We start from the raw sequence: 23,323 nt of genomic DNA, 5'->3' as shown, positions 1-23,323 counted from the left end.
CCATCAGATCTGAAGACTAAGCAACCTCGGCCTAAAATAATTAACTTACCCCCGGAAGCTTCTCCCTTCGTGGTGGTGTTAACAGCAGTTCCCCCACTGAAGGAGGGTGCAAGAGAAACTTTCGCAGAGCTGAGGAACAAATGTGCCCAGTGGCTCCAACTCCATAGACCACTACCTGCCCACATTAGGGGCGACATCTTCTCCGCACGTAGAGGAGATTGGGTTGGTAGAAGCACAAAGGCAATAGCGGGGGACGTTATCAGTATCAAATTCAGGGAGATAGGGGCATCAAACTACATTTGCAATTCGCCCAATAGAGGACCTGCCACACAAATAAATCCCCTTCCCTTGTCTTACTTCCTACCCCCATCCTCAAGGCAAAATTTTCCCTCGTATGTACACCCATCAAACACCGGCCCTATAAATCCCTCTGAATACAACATGTATCATCCCCAACGCTACCCAGATAGGCCAAGTTCCTTGCAAAATTTACAGCATCCAGCTTTTCAGTGGCAACCACCTGCCTTATTTCCCCAACCCACACACCTTGTTATCCAACCTCCTGTAAACCCACCTCAACATCCACATCATACCACCCAACAATGGTGGCAACCTCAGCAATTTACGCACTATAACACCCACTTATGGCAACAGCCGCGGCAAGGATGGTTTCCCCCATTCAATCCACTAGGCCCAAACCATCAAGGCAGAGATAGGAATGAATGGAGTGGACAGGACCATCGGACAAAGCACAACGACCCCATACGTTGGGATAGTTGGAATGGCCTCCAATTAGCAAACAGATATAGTCCCCTGGAGTGCGTAGATTGACTACCACAACCTCAGGAATACTCTCAAAATCATACAGACCGTTTGGAACCCCCTGAACCCCCATCAGTCCCTCCAGACCTAGAGACTCCACCTGTTCCCGAGAAACTAAATGAATTAAAAAGAACAAAAAGCTCAAGGGACAGCTTAACAATCCTGAGTTTGATCTCGTGGAACATTGCTGGATTAAGGACAAAAATAGAGGATGGGACAATCCTGTACCATATGCTTAACCATCAAGTACTATGCATACAGGAGACATGGTCACTACAAGAATATCACCTGCAGGGGTACAAGACGTACTCGTCTCTCGCGCAGTCGGGTCACACAGGCAGACCAAAGGGAGGTCTGTGTATTTACATAGCGAACACTATCCACAACGTTAAAATAAAGGTTATTGAACTGGCATCAAATTTGCAGATCCTTGGTCTTTACTTCCAGAAAAGAGAGTCGATGATCATTATCAATTTTTATAATAATCTGGATGAATTGGACTTTGAGAGAGTTTTGGCCCACCTCCACGAAAAACTAACCACCTTCAGAATGCAGCAAGGAGAAGGAGGCCCGGCCACAATAGTATGGGCAGGCGACTTCAATCTTCACGCCTGTACCCAACTAAAAAGAAAATGCCCTGGCATGGTGACAGAAGACGGCCTCTTACTTACCCATTTCTCGCACAATAAAATGGGAAGGCAAATGAATGATCTCCTATCCGATCTGGATCTCCAGATAGTAAACACCTTGGACTATGGGGAAAACTCACTTGCACCTACCTATATAGGAAGAGGTTACCAAACTACGGTAGACTTTATAATTATATCAGTTTCCTTACAATCAAGAGTAAAGAACTTTAAAGTACTACCAAATTCCCAAAGTGACCATGCAATACTAACTCTGGAAGTCTCACTAACTTATCAAAAATGTTCTCCAGTAGTAATAGCCAACGCATTGACTCAGGAAAATATCAACGTGGATAAAGTAAATGGGTATACTATAAAGTGGGAGAGGATAAATCCAGAGGAACTCACCAAAGAGCTAATAAGATCAGTCTATCCCCAAATTGAAATCTGTTTGGATATAGCTACTAATGACACGGAGCTTCTAATTAACTTCGCCCAAATTATGGAAAAAACTAAGGTGCTACTTACAAGAAAACAAAAATCTGACTCATCCCGGCCTATTGGCTGGTTCAATCAAGAGTGCACTAAGGCTCATACAAAACTAAAGCTAGCCTTAAATAAAAACGAAAGGGATCCCAGAACAATAGCCACTCTCAGGAGCGAATATCAAAAAACAAGGAAAAAGAGGAAAGAGGAACTGAAGCAAGCGCTGTGGCACGAACTCCACACCAGTGCCCAGGAAAAAAACTCTACAGCCTTTTGGAAAATTATAAGAACTCCTTTCCTGGCGGATAACACTTGCCCAAAAATCGAAGCCGCCATAGATGCTGCAACTTGGGTATCACATTTTACTAGTATCTTCCAAAAACCAATCTATGACCAAGAGCTGGAAGAAGAGGAAAAAACATTCCCACCATACCCGATAGATATAAATTTCGAAATTCCCGAAATTCTTGTGGCATTGAACTCTACCAAAAAAGGGAAAGCTCCAGGGCCGGATGGTGTCCCGGCAGACCTTTTTAAACACCAAACAGATCTTTGGGCACCAATTTTAACAAGGGTCTGCAGCGCTACGGCAAAAATAGGAATTCTAGAGTCTTGGACTAGGTCCATTATGGTGCCGATTTTTAAAAAAGGTAACCGTATGGACCCCGCCTGCTATCGTCCAATTTCCCTGCTGGACTCACTGGGGAAAATAGCAGGAAGAGTGATACTAGAAAGACTTCAGGACTGGGCGGAAGAAAGAGGTATTCTATCCGATCTTCAATTCGGATTCAGAAAAGGATTAGGTACTGTGGAACAAGCCCTAAATTTATCAATAATCTTCGGAAAATATGTGCATGCAAAGAAAGCAAAACTTTATATGACCTATGTAGATCTGTCCGCGGCTTTCGACTGCGTCTCCCACACAAAATTGTGGTCCCTTTTAGCACAGATGGGGGTAGACCAACCACTCCTGAACTTTCTAAGGGAACTCTATTCCAACCCATCCGCAAGAGTTCGCTACGGGACAAAGGGAGAATTGACGGCGTCCTTCACAGTAGAGCGTGGGGTTAGACAGGGATGTGTCCTGGCACCCTTTCTTTTCTCCCTCTATACCAACAACTTGGAGGTCGAGCTACTAAAGGGTGCCCGTGACCTCCCATTGGCCAAACACCGCCCGATCCCCGCCCTGCTGTATGCGGATGACGCCGTCCTCCTCGCACAAACTCCCCGTGAACTCCAAAGGTCCCTTAACAGATATTCCCAGTTCATGAGAACTCTTGACCTCCATATAAATGTGAAAAAGACTTTCGTAATGAAGGCTGGGGTCGGGAAAAAACAGCAAAAATCCATCTACCTCGACAGTCAAAAAATTGACTCAACAAATGAATATTGTTATCTGGGGGTCATGATAGACAATAAACTCTCCTGGAAACCAGCAGTAGAAGCCAGAAAACATTGTTTTAAAAGAGCACTAGCCGCATTGGTGTCGTTTTCTCAAAAATTAGGAAAACGTCCACCCAGGGAACTGTTAACCATATATAAAGCCAAGTGCCAATCTACAGCCTTATATGGAGCAGGACTATGGGGATACACGGACGTCACTTCTCTGCAAATCGCAGAAAATAAGTTTTTTAGATTCATCCTATCTGCCCCCAAAACTTCCTCCGTTTACGCCTGTCACTTAGAATTAGGGGCACCATATATTGAAGATCTTGCCAAAATCCAACCACTTCTACTTTGGCGACGTATTTGGGCGTCAGATAAAAACGACCTCACAAAAACAATATTGGCGGATGCAATGTCTCTGGACTACGTTTTAAAAATCAAATGGCTGGCCTATATTCGGACCTTTCTTAGCGACCTTGGAATGGAAAAATATTACCATAATCCCAAAAAAATTGGAGAACTCGCAAACGATAACTTAAAAAAGCGAGCGTTGGATCATTTGACAAATTTGAGACTTCAGGCAGAAGCTGGAAAACAGTCGGTGCAGCATGCTATGCTGGTCCAATCTACCCTTTCAATGCAGCCTTATTTAAATCTTGACATTGGTACCTTCGAACGATTTCTCCTGATAAGATTCAGACTGAACATATTCCACAAACTGGTGGTCTTCCCAACACCAAATGTTTGGGATGCAAATTCACCTCCATGTCCATGTGATGGGATATCAGGTCAATCCACTATTCATACAGTTCTGTTCTGTAAATTTTATCAGGAACACCGCAAACTCTGGCTACTGACCCTTCTAAAATCTTGGGGTCTTAGACAATGCAGAGCAGCCATGTTGAGTTTGCAGCTTTTGGACACCGAAGCCACATGTTACCATGTCCTTAATTTTCTGAAATGTATATACAGACATCGGAAAAACCTTTAAATTATAATAGTACTGTAATTCCTTTTTGCTGTTTATTAATTAATTGGTAAATCAGATCTCACTGAAGATTTTTAATTGTAATGCTTTTATGGATCGTAATAATCCGAATAAAGTTTATATTTGATTTGACTATCAGAATTTTCTTTCACTGTGGAATATATTACAGTGTCATGTGGCTAGGTTAGGCCCAGGAAGAAACACTGCCATATGTACATGTACACATTTCTTAAGTTGCCTTCTCTTCGACACAATGACTTTTGACACCTATTTACTTGTGTGACAGTGCAGGGAATAGCCTCTCTGAATACCTATTGCTTACAATTCTACTTCATAACTACACTTCCACAACACCTTGAACATTGATTACAAGGCAAATCTTGTTGTTTGTCATTTCGTCCTGAGGCAATATTGCTATCTCATGGGACAAACAATGTCTGCTCAGCTGGAGCTTTGACACAGAAGCATGGATGTTTTTGTTATAAATACACACGTATTTCTGTGCTCAAATCAGAGGAGCAACCCACTGTCATTGCAAGGTTGTCGCTGTGTCGGAGTTTCAGCTCAGCTGGTTCCTGTTTTCCCTGTGACAGGAGGGATGTCCAACTTGTGACCAAGACGGTAACCTACATACCTTACCTTCAGGGAATGGCGGATTAGATCATTCAATAGGGGAATCTTGACAGAGCACCCACCCTAGGTAACGAGGTTAAGGATCGCATATTAGGAGTACACAGTGCCCTGTACTTATATGCCAGCATACATACACTGTTTTGAAACAATGGTGGAATTGTTCATTGTTTTGACTGTCCTTATATTGCTAATCACTTTTATTTGCTTCCGTCTATTAACTATTTAAGTGCATATATTTAATACAAGAATCACACTAGTTGAATATTGAAAACGCCTCTTTGTGTATTTCTTGTGTAGTTTTCTGAGTGAGCATGAGTGACTGAGCGAAAAGGTTCTAAATCTGTTACCACGATACCTGGGGGACTTGGGGTTGTTTTGTTCTGAGGTTGCCTAAACCATTTGTTAACATACTAGGTTTAGGGTAGGGAACTCCAACCTTTTCTGTAATAAAGGCTACTTATGATCAATGAAAATTATCCTAAGCTACTAATATTAGTGGCCACAGCTGACAAGATTACATCAGTGGCCACCATGTGCAAGATTACTTGGAATGATCACCTCAGTTTATCAGGCACAATTGCAAGCAGTAATATGAAAAGGATTTGTGAATGTGGAATACCACGTTGTGCATAATACATAAGAGCCACAGCTGCAACGCTCTTGCCCTAAAAATGCCTCTTCATTTATCACTGAAAAATACAGCTTTGAATATATTTTGAAAAGTTAGCCTTATTTCTCCAAACAACAGTTTGAGTTATAGAATTACACACATTTTGTCTTGGTATACATATAATAATTGAACCAAGCAAAGCTTCTAGTTTATTAAGCTGGGCTTCAAGCAGGAGAGCTACTTACAGGTTACTGGAGAGCAACCAGTAGCTCAGAAGGCTACTCGTTGGAGAAGCTTGGAGGGTTACATCTGGTAGCACTGTGAGCTAGCTGGTCTACACGCCAACATATCTTGAGGGGGTGTATAGAATCAGCCTGGCACTCTCCCACGGTTTATGTTGTCCAACAAATAAACCGTTCCTACTGAAAACTCTGTTAGCGTGATCCAGGTGGAGAAGTTCTTGGCCGCCTGATCAAGGTTGGTGGTGGTGTGAGGAGAGGCTGTGTTGAGGGTGTTGGTCCATTGGCTCTCTGAGATGTTGTTACAGCTGTGGTGTGACATGCTGGGCGGACTGGAGGCAATTCCAGGGGATCCTGAGATGGTGAAGTGGATGATTGGGTTGTCCATCCAGGTGAGCTCAGTGACATGATTGTACTGATTCTGTCGGTGGCTGTGAATATCGGGTCTAGTGTGAGTCCTGCGATGTGATTGGAGTCGGTGACCAGTTGGGTGAGGCGATGTTGCTGATGCTTTCGAGGAGGTTGGCGGTGTTGCTATCATTGGGGTAGTTGAGGTGAAAATTGAGGGTGCCAAGGAAGCTATTGTTTTCGGAGTCGATGGCAAGAAGATAAATGGTGGTTTTTTTTGCTGTTGGTATGGAGTTGGAAGTTGAGGTGTTCCATGGTTGGGATGTCATTTGCAGTGGTGGTGCAGTGTACGGTTTCCTTGTGAATGATTATGATACCGCTTCCATGCTTGTTGATGCAGGCTCGGTGTGCAATCCTGTAGCTATCGGATGAGCCTGAGGCCATGTCGGGTGGAATGAGGGTTGAGGCAGGTCTTGGTGAGGGAGGTGATGTCGGGTGTGAGGAAGGTGATGATATCCCAAATCTTGGTGATGTGATTGTAGAGAGATTGTACGTTGAGCAGGAAGCATAGGAGATGGACTGAGGTGGTTGTGGTCGGTGTGGTGATGGTTGCAGTGTGCACTGGAGCTTTGGTGTAGCAGGAGAAGAGGCAGTGTCAGCAGGTGAAAGTTCCTACCGTGGATCAGGGTGAGGTGTGGCAACAATTGTTGTTATGAAGTCCTAGGTCCAGGGTTTGGAGTTAGGTGGCAGTGTAAATATGGTGGTGTTAGGGCTAAGGTTCCTGGAGCTGGGTGCAGCCCAGGCATGGATAGGACCAGACGGCGGGAGCAGCGAAAGCAACAGAACAACAATGAATATAACAGCAGCAAAACATAATATAATACAGCAGACAGAGCAGAGAGTTGCAAAGCAAGGGGGGCTATCAAAGTCCCAGTTTCCAAACTAGTAGGTTGGAGATGTTAATTCGCAAATCCATAACATTTCAAGTGACCAGGACATGGTCAGAAACCCTGGGTCATTGGCAGCTGAGCATTGACTCATTGATAGTGGCTTCATGGTACCTCCTCTCAGGATTATAGAGTGCTGGGCTGGTGACACTGGGGAATTGGATAGCCAAGATTTTAAATGAGCTCCCCTTGGTAAAACAAATTAAATTCAAATCTCTATGTCTAACATACAAGGCACTCCAGGGCTCTGGATCACTGTTCTTTAGAACGCATCTCAAGCCATATGTCCCCATAAGAGAACTACGTTCCAGCCAGGCAAAATTGATACAGGTCCCACGGTTCAAACAAGCTAGGTAGGGGGGTAGAAGCTTCCTACTGCATGCAGCCAAGGATTGGAACCGACTCCCTCTTGTTATCAAAAACAGCACCTCCCTGTTGTCCTTTAGGAAATCCGTAAAAACCTGGCTGTTCAACTCCCGATAAACTATGCCTCCACTCGTTGCATTTAGTCACACAATTTTCTCCAGCGCCAAGACGCCCAAGGGCATATGCGCGCTTTACAAAACCACAAATCAAATCAAATCAAAATCATTCATAGTGCGAGAGGATCTTACCCTAACCCTGCTGCGGGATATGGATAGATTTGTCAAAATCATGGGCCAACCTCAGAGAGGATACTTGGTTAAAAACTTTTACTGAGGCACTGGGGCTAGTGGATCTCGGGTGGGCCTCTCACCCACGGCTGCTTTCTGGCGCCAGCGCATCAGTCTGGTAGATATCGAAACACAAAATATTTCCCCTGCGGCATCTGTGATCATTCTCCTTTAGTTAAAAGTAAGTTGCTGCCTCTGCCCCATGCTGGGTCTGGGCAGTAAGTAAGGGGGAACGGCGTTTACAACGCAACTTTCACAACGAAGTACCTTTACGACGCAACCATTACAACGCAAGTCATTACAACGACTTGCGCTGGGGGGCGCTCTAGGATAGGGAATAGTTTTAATTTACTATCCAACACCTTCCCTACTATCCACGAGGACTGTAGTTGGAATAGTAAATTAAACTATTCACTATCCAGCGCCCCCCAACGCAAGTCGTTGTAACGACTTGCGTTGTAAAAGTTGCATCGTAAAGGCATGCGTTGTGAAAGCATGCAACAACGCACATCCCAAGTAAGTACATTTTTTATTTGCATAGTTAAATAAAACCATTGCAATTCCTCATTTAAAAAATTTTCTACACAATACATTTTTCATCACAACCATAAATTTACATATATATATGTAAATCTATACTTTAAGAACTTCAATTTTGTAGTTCTTGAGTCCCCGAGGTCAAGGTAGCTCAGTTAACCTTGTTTAAAATAGGAGTTTATGATAATCCACCCATGTGACCTCTTGGCAACACACGCTTTATCTTCGATCCATGAAGGTCTGGGCAGAGACTGGATCCATGGCAGCAAACAGATTGAGATACAAAGGACTTTTACCCAATAGAGGGTGGAATGTATATTTTAAGGCGAATGAAGGGTCATGTACTTGGGGTGGTCTTGAGGGAGGCATATATAACCGTGATGAGAGGCCAGTTGTTCTCTCATTAATAAGGGAAAAAGAAGGCAGGGCACTGGAAAAGAAACAGCAAGAGTGAGAAACACAATATGTGGAATCTCCAAATCCAGGATTGGCCAATCGGATAGAGCAGTCCAGGGAGGAATGCAGATGCCTTATGCAGCAGGAGATGAGGATACTATACAGAGAAAAAAAGAGCAGGCTTTATATAATGGGTACTAAGGTAGGAAAACTGCTGGTCTAGCTTGCAAGGAAAAAAGAGGGGTAGAGATGGGTACAAAAATGAAAACCGATGATGGAGCGCTGGTGGAATTAACTAATGAAATTGTGTACGAATTTGCGTATTTTCTGAGAAATCTGTACACCCACATACCAGTGGGGAGTCTGGGAGGGATCCTGATAATTTCATCAGAGATATACCTGTCCCCAAGTTAGGGAAAAACGCCAGGAGACTTCTGGATGGGGGGTTACAAGAGGGTGAGATTATGGAAGCTTTATCACACATTAAGAGTGGGACATCACAAGGCTCTAATGACCTGCTGTGGGAAACTGGCTCTGTATACACTATACCAAGGTGAGGTATGGTGTGCACAGAGTCCAGTGGATCCCCAAAGGTAGGCAGAGGTAAAAGTAGATAATACCTTATTCTCTTTGTGGTAGTGCGGGCACAAAGTAAGGCTTTATCAGATCAGAGGGCAGTGTTGACCATTTATTGTACACACAGAAATGATGTCACACACTCAAAGACTGAACTCAGACAAATGTGTTTGTATAAAATATTATTTAGTCTTATTTTATTTCTAGAACCAAGCCAGGCCTGGGACAGATAAGTGTAATAATATGGAATGCAGTTCAATGCAATTGGCTTGGTTACCGGTAAGTCACTTGTGCATACACAGTGTAAATTAATTTTCAGTTACTTTGTAGTTACTTTTTAGATTACTTTTAAGTTACATTTTCTACTCAGTGTGATATGCCTAGATATCACAATGGAACATTTCCCAGCTAAAAGGTGAGTTAATCAGTTTTGATAAATATACAGTTATCTACGTTTTTCTACAATTTCCCAACTCCACACTTAGAACATTTTTCACAGAAAAGCAGTTAATGCAATACTATAGGAGGAAATGAGGTTATCCGTGTTTAGGTAAGTACCTGGTTTTGGGAGTTGGGGTTCTGGGGTTAGAACAAGGGTTCCTCCGGGGTTGAGGATGCAATCTCAAAGCACCCTCAGCTGCACTAAGGCAGCCAGGTGCAAAGTCCTGAGGCTTAATGTTATCCAATGGGGCTAGGGGGCCTCTGGTTGGTGGCTGCTCATGAGCAGACCACAAGGTTGTGGGAGCAAAGCTCATGGACTTAAGCTCAGGGCAAAGGGGGATCCGATTTAGCACGCAAGTTGTACCCACAGCGGCACTGGGGTGGCAGGGTACAGGGTGCTGATTTGGCATTGGGTGCCATGATGTTTTCAATGGGGATTCTCCGGTTGTAACTAACACTGTAGGCTTAGGGACGAAAATCTTCTGGAGGTAACCACCTGTTAGGGAGGTAAGATGGGATGTCGTGGGATTCTGGGTCATCATTGGTTGGACCACCCAAGGCTGTGGGGCGTCTGCGTGCATGGGTGTCTTTTGGTGTTGGGTTTTTCTTAACGGCTCCGGTCAGAGGGGATCCTCCAGATAGGGGCTGCAGGCGTCGGCTGAAGACTTGAGGTAGGTCAGGGATCACCAGATCCCAGGTCAGGATCGCCGGGAATACCTTCTCGTGGTGATGGGCCACTCGAACTTGAGCTGTGGGCATTGGGTGCAGAGTTGTGCAGATTCGCTGATTTGGCCAGAACCAGAGTCTGTTTGGTGAGCAAATCTGGTGCTCACTGGAGACAAAGGCATGTTGGGGAAGGCAGGTCAGGTCCTCCATGTTCTGGGGGGCTGCTGGCTGCAGCGCACACCGGGGTTTCTTTGAAGCAGGTCGAGGTCGGGACAGGCCGGTAGGGCTGGGGCCAAGTAAGTTGGTGTCCTCCTCCTTCTTCCTTCAGCACGGCTCTCCATCCTCCTACTTCTTGTCAGAGGAGGCCAGGTTCAGGGCTGCCCCAAAATGCTAAATTTAGGGGCGTTCAGGTAGATAAAGGATGGGACAAATGGGTCCCTTCCTTGGGGTGGGTACACACCCTATTATGCCACCCTCCAGTGGGAGGGGGGCATAAGCCTCACTCTGGTTGGCTGGATTCCCCATCTTCAAGATGGCCAGGACTGAGAGTTGTGCTGCACCTCGCCTCCCCCACCTGAGGGATGGAGTTGGCAAAAGTGGGTACACCTCTCTTCATATCTTGGTTTTCCTGCCGATTCTCCTGCCCAAAGTGGGGATCAGAACCGGTGGGGGCCAGTTGCTGGGAGAAACAAATAGCTGGGTCAGCTTACAAAGGCTGCAAGAGTAGAAGCAGGCTCTCAACCCAGGGGTCCAGAAACATGTCTGGTGGTGGCAGCTGTCGAACAGCCCATCAACCAGGACACCAGTCAGGTCATTGTTCAAGGGACATCTCAAAGTAAATTACACACAGAGGGCATCTTAAAGTCCCACAATAGCATCAGTGTGGGTTTAATGTGCTGTAAGTTTGATATCAAACTTCCCAGTTTTCAGTAAAGCCATTTTGGTGCTGTGGAGTTCATAATGACAAACCCCCATACCATATACTCTTTAAGGTATTACGGCACTTACAATGTGTAAGGATGGACTTAGACACAGTAGGGGTACAGGGCTCATGCACCTGTACCATCACCAGTGGCATAGTGCACCCAGCTAGAGGGGTGGTTGACCTATGCCATAGACAGTGGGTTGTAGACATGGCACACAGGTGGGGCTTCTCTACAAAATTCCGACGTCCTCAATCCGGGTGAATGGCACTACATCAAGGGAGTATGAGCTGGGCAGGGGAACCAGACATGGATGCCACCTGTCCCTATCACTGTTTGCTGAGGCAGGAGCAAACAGGATTTGCTGTGACACCCTGATTCAGGAACTCTGATGAGATATCAACTGGGAGGATCTTATCTCATTATATTTGGATGACATCCTGTTATACCCAGTGGATCCAAATAGGTCAATTTTGAGGGTTCTAGAGATCTTTCGAATTTTCAGAAACTATTTAGGGTTTCCAAATTAATTGGGGGAAATTATTTGCCTGCTCACTCAAGAGGTGGCAGCTCACCAGGGGAGGGGATCGTCCCTTACTCTGGGAAGAAAGGGATTTCACCAATTTGTGGATTCACGTAACCCCTAATCAGAAATTGTTCCATAATCAGAATCTGGGTAGACTATCAGATAAAAAAAAAACCAGGATGTAAGTCATTGGCGCTGGCTTCCCCTATTGTTACTTGTTAGGGTGGCTCTTTATGTTCCCCTGTCTCCAACAGAACTCACTCTTTGAGGTCCCTAGTGCTTTGTTGGATAGGTGGAGACCAAAACCAGATTGTTAAATTGGGACAGGGGATGCCGAGGATAGCGCTATCTAAAATAACCAGAAAACCCATTGACGGTGGAATAGCCCTTCCAGACCTGCGGTTGTACTTTGGGGTGACACAACTACTAGTTGTCAATAATGGTTCTTTGCATAAGAAATTGAGCCATCGATAATGGTGGATAGGAGGGCTATGGACCTGAGAGGCTATGTCAGGCATCTGTATGAATGAGGGAGATTTGATGTGCTCCCGACCCCAATGGCGATAGCAGTTAGGATATGGAGAAGTGGTACCCAAACGTTGGGGTGGCAGAACAAACTAACATTGGAGACACAGTTGGGGGATGTGGCAGCCCTGGCTAGGTGAGACACAGTACAGTGATGGGGGAGAGTGAGCGTTTTTATGTTGAGACTGTGGGAATATAATATAAACTGGAGTATGTGGGCAGAAGAACAAATGTATAAGGCAAGAGATTGCCCACAAAACTTGACTAAAATCTGGGGTCCATGAAAGTGTGTGGAAGAAGGGTTGCCACATGGCGTCATGTCCTGGGATGCTGATCATCCCACTGTGGTTTGTTGATAAGCTGTCCACAGCAAAATCTTCAATGCAGGGATACCAATAGGGGTGGAGGAGATGGGTTTTAATCCTGGTCTGTCTGGTGCATCACATTGTTGAGTATAATCCTACTCATGACTGCCTAGTATATAAGCCGTGATGGCACAGGGTTGTAGTTTTGTGTTCTGCAATATCAATGTTCTTTAAAAATTCAATAAAACAGATTTTAAAATACATCACATAAATTCATGTTTTTGCGTGTCATTTTTCCAGCACTATATTATACTGGAGAAAGCTTCACATGATAGACCATGGAAACTTTCACTTCTGCCTACAGGTTACAGCCTTTGCCCTTGAAACCTTCCATCTTGTTAGCTAAGGAAAGACACGGAGACCACAGTTCAAAATCAATTCACAATATATTTCTGTTTTAAAAAGAGAGAAACTTGTGTGCATTTATTTGTTATGCATGTTTTAAAAAATGACAGTTAGTGACTCAAAAATGTGAATTACATTTTTAATTTGTTCATTCGCTTTGCCATTGTCACTACCCTGAGTACAGATGAGGAACAGTCAGGGTGTTGTCGTTTTTGTACTTGTTCCTTTGTCTGTCCCCACTGTCCTTGATGGAACCCCACTAGGACATACAGTGTGCAATGAAACCTTGGATTGTCATTTAAATCGTACTGTGTTGGGGATTCTACTTAGGATGCCACCTTTCCAAGGAAAAATAGCAGCCATCTGTTCATGATTTAACATTCTACATGATTCTTAAGTGGAACTTTATATGAATTGATCTATATTCATGTTTTTAAAATGGTCTGTCTTTGTTTACTCTAAATATCAGTCAGGTGTCATTACAACAGAATGTTGGTGGTGTTGATCGTCCATGCTGTGTTGCTAAATCTTCCCAGTTGCTTAAGCCTTGAAGTCTGGGTCTGCTGTTTGTGGAGCCTAAGATAAGAGTTGCAACACACTCTTCCACAGACATAATGGCTGTAGGGTTGCGGGGGTGATGCACCCCCTCCCTTAATAAACATGCTAGAGTTCAGAAGGTGAATGTGCAATTAAGAGCTTTTCATCTTAAAACATTTGCTGTGCTTCAAAAATAGGTCAAATGTCTTCCTTTGGCTGCAAAGTGAGAGGATTGTGTAGTGTGAACTATGTGACAATCTTGCTGGGGTACATACACAGAAAGAAATGTCTGTAGGATGTCCTTTTTCTCACACACAATACAATGTAAGTACCAGCAAATTAAATATACACATATTTAAGAATATGTATTGAGTTCAGAAAGCACAAATGAGTTAAAAAAATTATTCTGCAGTGTGATGGAAGCAAAGATTTGAATAGAATGAAAACAGATCAATGCACTTAGAAATAGGCAAATGAAATATTTGTTGCATTCTGATTGCCACATATTATTGTTTATGCAATATGTTTTTATGAGAAACTGTACTGCTGTGCAAATGTAGTGGCTATTTAAACGTAAAATGTTTTTGTCTATAAATGACAGTGCACTACCACACTATGCTTTAGTAAAATATTAGTGAATGTGCTCTAAAATGCACCACCAGCAATACACTACACCCTTATAACTCTCTTGCTGAATACATTTGCTACACTTGTTTATGTGAAGCTTTAATCTTTCACAATCCCTATGACTTCCTTGATCTAGAATGAATGCTAACATCCCAGTCTGAAAATTGCTCCAGCTCCATGGATCACGGGTTGAGCTGGGAATGTCTCAGTCATGTTAGCACCACGAGTCAGGCTGAGGCACTGTTGTCAATTTCATGGCAGTGAGCCTTGTCTCCTTCAGCCTGAGAAAAGCCTCCAGCTCCTTTTCAGTTGAGGTGAGCCTTTTTACTGACAGTCACATGACTATCAAGAGAGGAAAGTTTTCTGCTTCTTTGCCCTCCCCCCTGCGTTGCTAAACAACCCTCCAGGCGCGGGTACGCACCGCCCAGCGTGATGACATCAGGGAGGCACGCACGGAAATCTTTATAAATACCGGCGACGCGGGAGCCTTTGGCCTCTAAACGCGGGGCCGCACGTGGTTGTGTGTACATCTTCGCGCACCTGCTGCTCGCGCTCTGACAGTTGGCCGTGCGTGCGTCGCAAGTAGTCCGTTTGCGTCAGGCGCGCGAGCCGGACAGCTGCAGACGGCGGGAGCGCGCCGTGCGCGGGTCGAACGACAGGTTCCAGGCAGGGGCGCGCGCGCGCTGGTCCTTTCCCTCAGCACCCTCCACACACACACACACGCACCTCCCCGCACCCCTTCTCTCCGCACCCACCCCGGCCATGGCGGACTACCTCATTAGCGGGGGCACCTGCTACGTGCCCGACGACGGCCTGAGCGCCCAGCAGCTCTTCAACGGCGGTGACGGCCTGACATACAAGTGAGTGGGAGGAAGGGGGCTTCTGGGGGCCAACCGGAAAGGAAAGGGGAGGGGGTGTGTGTGCTGTCACCTGACGTATTCCTACTTCAACTGAGTGGTCGGTGTTTTATGCAAAGGCCAGGAAAAGCGATGCAAAATGGCCAAAATCCGTTATTATATCCCAACCTCACCTGCAAACCTGTGTAAGAGTGTCTTGAATGTTCTTTAATGCGCGTTGGCGCAGATAGAGGTAGAATGTGTGTTAAAAAATAATTTAGATAACTTTACATAAACTTTTTAAACTGCTAGCTCTTGGGCTCTCTAGAGTCGCAAAACATGCACTTTGGGGCAGATTTACAAGCTCCTTGCAACACTTTTGCGCCACTGTTGCATCTTTTTAGTGATGAGGCGGTGTTAAAAAGTTTGCCTAATTTATTAAGTGACGCATCTAGGGAGATGTGTCACGTTGTAAAGTCCTGCGTCATATACCGGCATCAGGTATAATAAATGCAGTGTGATTTTACTGCGTCACTTCTAGGATGCCACTGTGTTAAAACTTTGTGCCTGCTTGTAGTAGGCATAAAGAATATAGTGTGAGTAGGCCTCAAAATGCATGGCTGGAGTTGCGCCGTGCTTGTGGCACGACCCCAGATTAGCGTGACTTTTGCCCCAACAGATGCATCAGAATTTCATGTGGCACTGGTTTCTCAGGGTGGCGCAGGAAAAGTGACGCATCTCTATAGATGGATCACTTTCTTGTAAATCTGCTCCTTAGTGTTTTCTGTGGGAAAGCGAACATGGTTGGTAAGTGGGCAGGCGTTTGAGGGAAAAGCTGGTTTACAAGTGAGCTAGGAGTGCCCCATAAGGTGTCAGTGCTGGGGTGAGGGGTGTCCCACATGCTGTTGCCACAAGTGGCCCTGAGACCTCCAGGTGAGTTGGGAGCTTCCAACAAGTGAGTTCCTAGAGGTCTACACATCAGGGTCTAAAATACAAGGGACCTAAGAAGTGAGTGGGGAGGGCAGCCCTAGCGGAGTTTGGGCGATCTAATGCAGGCTTTAGTGGTGATGTTGCCCAACAAGTTCAGGGCTTTTATCCCACCGGCATTTCCCAGTGGGCTGGAGCCCTAAGATGGCGTTGAAGGGCCAGGGATGCTCCTGTTGCCCCTGTTCCCTGGCTCCCCAAGGTTAATTGGAGCAGGCCCAGGAAGGCTTCAATAGAAAGAGAATAATGGCGAGAGGCTAGAGAGAAAGCAATCTGAGAGGGAGAAAAGAGTGAGACTGGAGAGAAAGAGAACACTACACAATAAGACGAAGGGAGTGGGGCTGGTTTGAGTATTTTTGCCAGGGACACTTGTGGTTATATACAGTCCAGCTCTGAATAAGTAATGGACATGCCTGAAATCAACTAACCAGTTAGTCTTCTCTCTTGAAAATGTGAGGATCTAAGGTAATGTGTTGACTATCTCCTTAGCGCAGGCGAGATGAAGTTTAGATTCATTTCCTGCTCTTGAATCAACCATTCTATGGGGCAGGAATCAACGATGGGAGCACACTGCTAGCCTCTCTGCCTGATCGCCCCTCTGCATTGTGGTATATGCAGTGCGTATGACTTGAAGAGTTGGGAAAAAGTTTGAGTGTTTCACCAAGGTTGGTGCAAGTACTTGGTATTTCCAGTATCTCTAGACACGAGACATGGCTCGTGTTTCGGGATAGTATCCCTCATCAGTAGAGAAAAGTTATGGGGTGGCAGAGAAGGCCGCCAAACAACCGTCACAGGCTTTGTTGCCTCTCAGGGGCATTTGTGCTACAAATAGGGGCCTAGGATATGCTGGACGCCCCCCAACATTAAGAGTTGCAAGATTTTTTTTTATGGCGAATGAAAAATAAAGGGGCCTATCAAACATTTTTCTTCTGTCACCACTTTGTGTTTCAAAAGAAACACTGTTAAATACACCTTGCTTTAGTGAGGTTGTGTTATAAGGCACTATCCCCACTCCAAAAATTGTTCCAGCACCACTGAGATGGGGTTGTTCCTGCAATCTACTGTAGCTGCAAACTGCTGAATTATCTACTAGTTGGTGGCCAGAGACCTTCGGTACCCCTCCCACTCCTACCACGAAGGTTAGGAACCTCGGAGTCATCTTCGATGATGGTCTAATCTTTATGGACCACGCCAACAAAACAGTGTCGACGGCACACCTGAAATTAAAAATGATCAGGAAAATACGCCCTTTTCTCCCTGACTCTGCCATCAAGACACTTGTCACTGCCCTTGTCCTCTCATCCTTGGACTATTGCAATGGGCTATTCCTTAATGCTCAAACTAGAGTAATTACAAAACTCCAAACGATACAAAACGTGGCAGCTCGTCTGCTCTCTGGCAAGACAAAGTTTGAATCCATCAAAATATAAAGGATTTTCATTGGCTCACTGTAAAAAAAAGAATTCATTTCAAATCCCTCTGCATTGTGTTCAAAGCAGTTAACAATCAAGGACCACACTTCCTAAAAGATCAATTACAACATTACAAACCCACCAGAGCTCTACGATCAGCCACTCTCAATCAACTGGTCGTCCCCCGCACCAAAACAGTCACCTGGGGTGACCGACGCTTTTTGGTGGCGGCCCCCAGACTTTGGAACACCCCGCCTCTTAACATCAGACAAAGTGCCACGCTCCTTCAGATCCGTAAACTCCTGAAAACTTGGCTGTTCACTCAATAATTTCATCCTTCACAATCTGTCTTAATTAACTGGTTCATTATCTCACATTTTCGTACTCAAATAAATGGTTTATTAGCGCCAAGACGCCCAAGGGTAAATGCAGCGCTTTATAAATATTAAAAATAAATAAATAAATAAATAAATCTCCCATAAGTGGATCCTGCCTCATAAGAAGTACAGCATCTTGGAGTGGTTTAACCCCTTCCAGGCTCATGATGAGCTGGGCTCGTCATGGTGTAGCCTCCTCGCACACTGATGACGAGCCCAGCTCGTCATGGAGCATGGGTTTTTTAAAATCTCAGCATAGAAGGAGAATTCAACTAGCGCGGATGTGGTTAAGCACGCTAAGTGTCATCTCGAAGTTTGATTTTAGGTCCGGTTCAGCTGAAGAGACCACCAAGTACACCATATGCTACACCTGGCATCAGTCAATCAAGTCTAACGTCATATACTTGCCTTTTTTGATAGCTGGGTTGGATGGCATTTGGCTTCCAGACAAACTTTTCTGTTGATTTAATGCAGCAATGTCGAGTTGAGTTTGGATTTAAGAAAGACCTATGAATTATTTGTATGCTTAATCTGTGTAGTGAGTGGTTACAAGCTGAGAGTAGCTAAACAAATGTCACATTGCTTTAAAGCACAACACCCCAATAAAACTCCTCCGGACAAGTGCTATTGGAAATCCTGCGTTGGCATTCTAGAAAGAAAAACTGGTCCTCAGAATCAAATGCATAGATGTAAAGTACATTAGTTGAAGGAGCTTTATTCAAAATAATAACTAGTTTGGAGTTTGCTTTCAGTTTTTGAAATGTGAGCAAGAAGCCTTTTTCGGCGTGATTGGTTTTCTCACTAATTAAATTAATTCAGATTCAAGTCAGTAGCCCCATTTACTGATTTCCCCATCTGCCTTTTATTCAACAATGGATTAATTGGCGGAGCTGGTGATGCTTCTAGCATATCATAGATGTTAATGTCTCAAATTAATGTAGCCCTCTGTGGTACCCGTGGTTTTTAGTACCTGGTCTAGCTACAGAGCCCTTCTTACAAAACGTTAGGATATCATTTGAAAGTCCCAAGGCCTCATTTAGAGTTCGGCTGGTGCCTCTTCTTTTGCCATTATGGCAAGTTTAGGCCTCTGGCACATTGGGTGCTGGAAAGTTGACTACATTGCATTCATGGATGTGAGACCTATACCTTTAAGCAGAGTTTTCTCTGTTGCCGTTGACGAGTGGTGACATTTCAGCCACCAATGCAGACACTGAAATTGCAGTCCCATGCGCTCTCTGTTCCCAAATACCTGCACTCACTAATACTCTGAGTGTTAGAGGCAAGCTAGCGGCCCTCCAACCTATCCATGGTTTTCTTTCATGGAGTTACTACACTTCTAGATCAGACTAGACAGCTGATCATCAATCATTTATGGCTTATGGAGTTTGGAGGCTTGACTGGCCCGTTGGTTAAGCCACTTGGCTCAGGATGTCTCATGACCTGCCAAAGGCAAGCGATTAATATTTGGTTGACATTGCAAGGCCTAAGACTTAAATGGTTAGCAATCTTGGATTTTTTTTGTTTGGTTTACGCTGAAAATCGTAGACTTACCACAGTTTTCCATTACTCGAAGGCAAGCGTTACAACACGAGTCATGTGGACATGCAGTTTCAAGAAGCTTAACTTGCGATCCTGATCGGTTTGTGTACCTTCCAGAAGTACGTATTAATGCAAGAATGACACTGTTTCGAGTTATGCAATCTAATACTCACCAGAAAATGTAAAGTTTTGTGTTTTCATTCTAGTAGCATGAATCTAAGCAACTGAGTAATTATTCTGCTACTTCCTGCTCTAACACAGACTTTTTTTCAAAGCATAATGTGTGAACTGCTCTAATCTTCATTATTGCAGAATTAAGCAGTGTAGAGCCATATGATGGTCAGAAAATACATGGATTATAGCCGGAACACACGCATGTCCAATTTCTGGCTGCATCCCATGACTTTCTTGTGCTCATCCAGGGGTGTTTAATTTTATGAAATATCTGCTTGTCCATGGGTCACGATGCTTCATAAATCCACTTGTCCCGTGGTTGGAAATTGAATCTCGACAAAAGGCAGAAGTTAAACGTGGGAATAAAGGTTGTGGGGAAAGTGAGCTTGCAAACGCTCAACAGATTTTCCGTAAGCAAATATGCATATTTGCTCATATGAAAATGCTGTTCACAAATTTTGTAAGAGTTTGGCTTCCAGGCTTACTTATGTAAATTTTTGTGAAAATAGTAAAGCTGCACTGACGCAAGGACTTGAACCATGGGTGCTATTTTGTTACTCTCTTTAATAAACAGGCCTCTAATTACTTATCTAAGACCCTTTTTTAAAATGTAGATATATATATAAATATATCTATATTTAATTATTCAGTGACTGCATTCTACTCTTTCACAACAAGCACATCAGCTCTCAAAGTAGTTTCCTTCGTTGCCATGGGCTACTATGGCAACTTATGCATTTTAAGACTAAAACCCTCTCTGGTTTTAGCCAGCTTTTTGTAATACATTGGGGAAAGCCCAGCATCACCTACAATAAAGTTTTACAAAAACTGTTAAAACAGAATACACATTGACAAGCCAAAAGGATTGGAATCTGCGCAAGACCCATTGTCTTTGACAGTGTTTGTTTTCATGCTTCCGATAATCTTGCTGAAACTGGGTTTATGCTAATTTTCCATAAAAAAAGTACTTACATGTATCAAACAAATTTTACTAAAGGATGCCACAAAGAAATGTACCTAAAAATGCAGTTTAGCTAAATGTGTTTCTTCTAGTTGCTATGTTTGTGTACATTTTATTTTGCGGTCGAAGAAGCCTCAATATTGCTTTGATGCTTCTGCTTGTATTCACATCTAATTGGAGAGCTGGGTTGGGCCTTGTCCAAAAGACAAAATAAACATGAATACTTGCTGTCCTCGACCCCAAACAATGTCCTTGGTGTCGTGCGATATGAGTTCCACTGTTTGCATCACTGTTGCCTGTCCATGGAAACAGTTTTCCTGCCTTGTTACCACATTATCGTCTCCTTTGGGAGTTCGATGTATTTTACCACGGCCACACTGCAATATTCGTCCGTTTCTTCACACTAAAGAAGCCGTTCCTTAATATATGGCACTTCCGTAGTAGGTCCCATGGCCTGCCCTTTTAATAGTTTCTTTGTCTTCAACTACAATACCGGCTTCACTGTGCGGTCTCATTTCGACCTCAAGTTCCACGCTCTGTCTCATTGGCCGAATAGTATTCCATTAAGGAACACCGATGCCACAACGCGGTTTTTCTATAGTCAAGTCAAAGAATTTATATAGCGCACTACATACCCAGAGGGTTTCAAGGCGCTTAGGGAGGGGGGAGGATTACTTGTCAAATATCCACGTTTTAAGTTGCTTTCTGAATGCTAGGTGGTTCTGGGTAAGGCGAAGGTAAGCGGGGAGTGAGTTCCATGTTTTAGCAGCCAGGTATGAAAAGGATCTGCCTCCCATGGTGGTCTTGTTGATGCGAGGTACAGTGGCGAGGGCTTGGCTGAAAGAACGTAGTTGGCGGGAGGGGGTGTAGAAGGACAGTCGTGAGTTGAGGCATTCTGGACCGATGTCGTAGAGTGATTTGTGTGCGTGGGTAAGCAGTCGGAAAGTGATCCTCTTATTGACGGGTAGCCAGTGGAGGTCTTTAAGGTGACCAGAGATGTGTTTGTTGCGTGGGATGTCTAATATGAGTCTGGCTGAGGCGTTTTGGATTCGTTGGAGTTTCTTCTGGAGTTTTGCGGTAGTACCTGCGTAGAGGGTGTTTCCGTAGTCCAGTCGGCTCGTAACCAGAGCGTGGGTGACTGTTTTCCTTGTGTCGGAGGGGATCCAGCGAAATGTTTTTCTGAGCATGCGAAGAATGTTGAAGCAGGAAGAGGATACGGCGCTGACTTGTCTGTTCATTGAGAGTGAAGAATCCAGGATGACGCCTAGGTTCCGTGCGTGGTCTGTCGGGATGGGTGCTTTTCCGAGGGCTTCCGGCCACCAGGAGTCGTCCCATGCAGATGGGGATGTACCTAGGATGAGGACTTCTGTTTTGTCTGAGTTCAGTTTCAGACGGCTTTGTTTCATCCAATCGGCAACTTCTTTCATTCCTTCATGTAGGTTAGTTTTGGCGGTGCTGGGGTCATTGGTGAGAGAAAGGATCAGTTGAGTGTCATCCGCGTAAAGGTGTCCTACTAATGTCAAAGCGAATATTAGTGCCAAGCCTACTTTTTGCCAAGAGCAACCAATCGATCTTGCACTTGTGTGCAGCAGTGGGCTTCGTCTTGTTTAAAAATAAAACTTCTAGTATATAAAGTCTTCTGGCGCATCTCTCATACCCTTTAGAGTGCACACTTTATTTACAGCTTTGTATGATGGCCAAACCAAAGAGTGAACTTTTTCAGCTGTACATAGTTCTGAATGAACCTTTTTACCTCTGTTAAAAATATTGTACAGATGTGTAAGTGTTTTCATGTCCTCTCAAAGTTCATTGCTTCGGATTGATGCAGCAGGCTGCGTCACTGCCCATAAAGGTAATGCTATTTATTCTCGAGTGGCGGTCTGCTTTGTGACAGTAGAACTGCATGCGTCAGGAAGGGGGCTAGTTTCCTTTGGTGTTTTCCCTTTGCTGTGTGTTCCCATATGTTTACACTGCATTTTATGGGCAGCTCAAAGTAAGCAAGAATGAAGCTTGCATGATTTGGTCTTGCTTAAAACTGCATTTATTTCGATGAGAAATAATGCCATCTCTGCTTTTTCTTCACATAAAACTGGACAGATGTGAATTTTGAGCTCTTGAGGATGTTCTGCACATGCAGCGACATTTGGTGGTAGACTGATCTTTGAACTGTTGCATACCCGGGTGTGGTGGCTTAGTGGACTAATGCGTCCACTGTAGGGGCCTACGTTCGACCTCATGGTTACATGTTCAAATCCCAGAGGGTCCACGCAGCCATTCATCCTTCCGAGGTGACTAAAATGAGTACCATTGAGTTGGGTAACAATAAACATCTGTTGTTCAGCGCAAAGATTCCCTTGGGTGAACATGCGCTTTACAAATTCACATGTTATGTTACCCTGAGACAAATAGCTTGGTGTATTAAAGTAAAGAATGCTTTGCTCTTCTGGAGGCTATCCCTCGTATTTTTAAAATGCTAGATTTTTAGCCATGCTGTTGCTTGGGCATCGTCCTAAAGCAGCATACCACGCTTTTAGTATGAAGGTAATGTCGCAGATCTTTTTATGGAAGAATTTTATTTGACGCCCTCAATAAGTTCTTACAGTGCGGCCATAAACATTCACCACTGTATGAATGCGGACAGGCCCAAGACTGACGTGATGGGACCAGTGGACACAAAATGGTCTCTGACAGCTGCCACTTCTCTTCTCCATTGCGCTCCCATCATACCTTGTAACAATTGCACTTACCGCACCAGCAACCCCATAACTTATGGTTGGGTGCAATTGCCCTTCGCTAGCAGTGAGCCCCAAAGATCTCCTGTTTATTGTTGCCTCTTAA

At 44.4% G+C, this 23,323-nt stretch overlaps 1 protein-coding gene across 2 annotated transcripts in view; it reads left to right on the top strand.

The window, feature by feature from the left end:
- The first annotated feature begins 14,635 nt into the window (after positions 1-14,635).
- Positions 14,636-23,323, top strand: part of IMPDH2 (inosine monophosphate dehydrogenase 2) — a 357,233-nt gene continuing 348,545 nt past the window's right edge. Inside the window, exon 1 of one of the 2 annotated variants that reach the window (XM_086939329.1) lies at positions 14,636-15,062. In XM_086939329.1, the coding sequence (XP_086795455.1) occupies positions 14,965-15,062 (98 nt within the window). In that variant the 5' untranslated portion in view covers positions 14,636-14,964. The remainder of the gene's footprint in view (positions 15,063-23,323) is intronic. The other variant, XM_086939328.1, reaches the window with a different exon arrangement.

This window comes from Lissotriton vulgaris, chromosome 9 (genome assembly GCF_964263255.1).
Source record: "Lissotriton vulgaris chromosome 9, aLisVul1.2, whole genome shotgun sequence".
NCBI lineage: Eukaryota > Metazoa > Chordata > Amphibia > Caudata > Salamandridae > Lissotriton > Lissotriton vulgaris.
The sequence above is the reverse complement of the archived record's forward strand: the minus strand, read 5'-3'. Positions and strand labels throughout refer to the sequence as shown.